At 58.0% G+C, this 2301-nt stretch overlaps 1 protein-coding gene across 1 annotated transcript in view; it reads left to right on the top strand.

Moving 5' to 3' along the window:
• The window catches only part of SHE (Src homology 2 domain containing E), a 12684-nt gene that overhangs the window by 1123 nt on the left and 9260 nt on the right, over positions 1 to 2301 (top strand). The window contains exon 3 of the mRNA XM_077764046.1: positions 587 to 781. Within this exon, the coding sequence (XP_077620172.1) occupies positions 587 to 781 (195 nt within the window). The remainder of the gene's footprint in view (positions 1 to 586; positions 782 to 2301) is intronic.

The raw sequence follows: 2301 nt of genomic DNA, 5'->3' as shown, positions 1-2301 counted from the left end.
GCCGCCGAGTCGGTCGGGGGCCTGGGGGCCCCCCCGGTTCTGACTCCTCTTGCTCTGCTGGAGTGAGCAGTTATGCTCTCCCGGCTGTTTACCGTGGAGCCGCACTGATAACGGGGCAGGGGCTGTGCTTTTTGCCCCCCCCGAAACTGCTCCTGCCCTGGGGGGCCTAGCAGGCGGCCTTTCTGTGTTGGGGGGACTAGATGCTGCTCCCCACCAAGTAGGGACCGAAATTGACTGCCGCTTGGCGACACTGGGGTGCCTGTGAGCTGCTGAACCCAGGCCTCCCCAGTGCTCTTCAGGGCTGACTGTTGCTCAGGCCTCTGAAGCCTTCTCGTTGGAGGGTTCCAGATCGCTGGGACACGGGCTCGGTTCCGTCACGGCGCCTCGCGGTGCGGGTGGACACCCAGTGCTCACGGGCGACCGGCTGACTTACAGTGGGGGGGGGCAGTTCCATCAGCCGCTGCTGTCCAGTTGCCAGTTGCACCCCCAGGACAGGTGTCAGGGTGGCCCGCGTACGACACGACCCAGCACGACCAGATCCGTCCGGAGCTGGTGGGAGGTCGTTCTGACTCTGCGGATTTTCCGTAACCGTCTCGGTCCACGGCCGCCCGGTTGGTGATCACCCCTGGCCATCTCCTCTCTGGTTCCTTTAAGGTCATCATTTTGGAAGACTACGCTGATCCTTACGATGCCACGCGGACAAAGGGTCAGAGGGACGCAGAGAGAGTGGGCGAGAACGACGGGTACATGGAGCCGTACGACGCGCAGCAGATGATAACAGGTCTGTGGGCCGAGGGCGGTCGCGCTGCGACTCACGCGCTGCAGGTGAGCGCCGCCTGCCCGTGTGTGGGGCAGAGACGCGATGCAGTTCGGTCGGGTCTTCTGACCAGAAGGAACAAATCAGAACCCCAAGTAAGGCCAAAATATCTCATCAACTGTCTTTATGGTTTTGTATCTTCCGGCTTTAGGGTTTGCAAGGTCTTTAATATTTTTTAAATTCTGTGCGAAATGACACTTGTGAGTTTGCAGATGTGCTCAGGACGCGACCTTCGGCGCTGAGCTTGTTCGCATGCATTTCTTGGCCTCTTTGACACTTGCGAGGGGGGTCGGCAAACTCCCAGGGACACGCCTGAAGGATTTCGCGCTGTTAGGAAACACGGACGTGACACGATCGTCTGTGTCACAGCAGAGGAGCGGTTTCTCCCCGAGCTCTGCGCTGTTGGAGCCGAACTTGACCCCCAGCCCTGGTGTGAGCGCGGGGGCAGCAGAGCCCCCTGGTCCGCGCGTGGGGCAGCGCCGCCCGCGCCCTCCCCGCCCCGCTTGCCCTTTTATTCACGGTTGTCTTACGTTCCCGGGAATGATACCTAGAAATAATATGAACTAGTTGCTTAGATTTATTTGTGAAATTTAGAGTGCGTAACGTATTCACTCTGTCTTCCCTTAAATGTTCTTTAATCGGTAACGAAAAGTGCGTCTCTAAGCGCTGACTCCCCGGGCCCCCTCGGNCAGGCGTGGGGCCCGGGCCCGGGGGAGGGAGCGCGGGGAAGCAGCACCCTGGACGGGTCAGGACAGGCTGCAGGATGGCCCCGAGCTGCGCAGGAAAGGGGCGCCGCGTCCTGTTTGCCTGCTTGCCGAGATAAGGCCGCGCCTGCGGAGGGCGCACCCTGGCCGGGCTGCGACCCCGCAGGTCACGGACTGCGTCCTCTGATGAAATCTGTGAATGAAAGGAAGTGAAAATGAACTTAGTCAGAATTTTAAAAAGTATCAGAGGCTTGAAAGGACTAGAGGAAGAGATTTACATAAAATCGAGGGAAAAGATTTTTTTTAGAGGTTTAATTTTGATTTGTCTTTCTTCTGTCTTTTGGTTTTTTTCCTCCCTTTTTCTTTAACCAGAATGGGTAGTTTATCCGTCCTGTCCCGGCTCTGTATTTGTGGGGCCACCCTGATAGGAGGAAAGTGCCCCCCTCGATTCTCCGTGACCCTCGCAGGACTGTGCTCAGACCTCAGCCCTCTCCCTCTCACAGAACTGGATTCTGACTCTTTAAGAGACAGCAGCAACTGGGTCCCGATCTTCCCCCAGAGTGGGTGGTTGGCTTCCCACCCCGCACAGCCTCAGCCTCGGGACACATTTGAAACGATGAGCAAAAGCACTTTAAATTTTACACATAATTGGGGCGCCTGGTGGCTCAGTCGGTCCAGAGTCTGACTTCGGCTCAGGTCGTGATCTCGTGGTTCGTGGGTTCGAGCCCCGCGTCGGGCTCTGTGCTGACAGCTCGGAGCCTGGAGCTGCTTTGGATTCTG

The sequence above is a fragment of the Crocuta crocuta genome, unplaced genomic scaffold (genome assembly GCF_008692635.1).
Source record: "Crocuta crocuta isolate KB4526 unplaced genomic scaffold, BGI_CrCroc_1.0 scaffold528, whole genome shotgun sequence".
Classification (NCBI taxonomy): domain Eukaryota; kingdom Metazoa; phylum Chordata; class Mammalia; order Carnivora; family Hyaenidae; genus Crocuta; species Crocuta crocuta.
The sequence above is the reverse complement of the archived record's forward strand: the minus strand, read 5'-3'. Positions and strand labels throughout refer to the sequence as shown.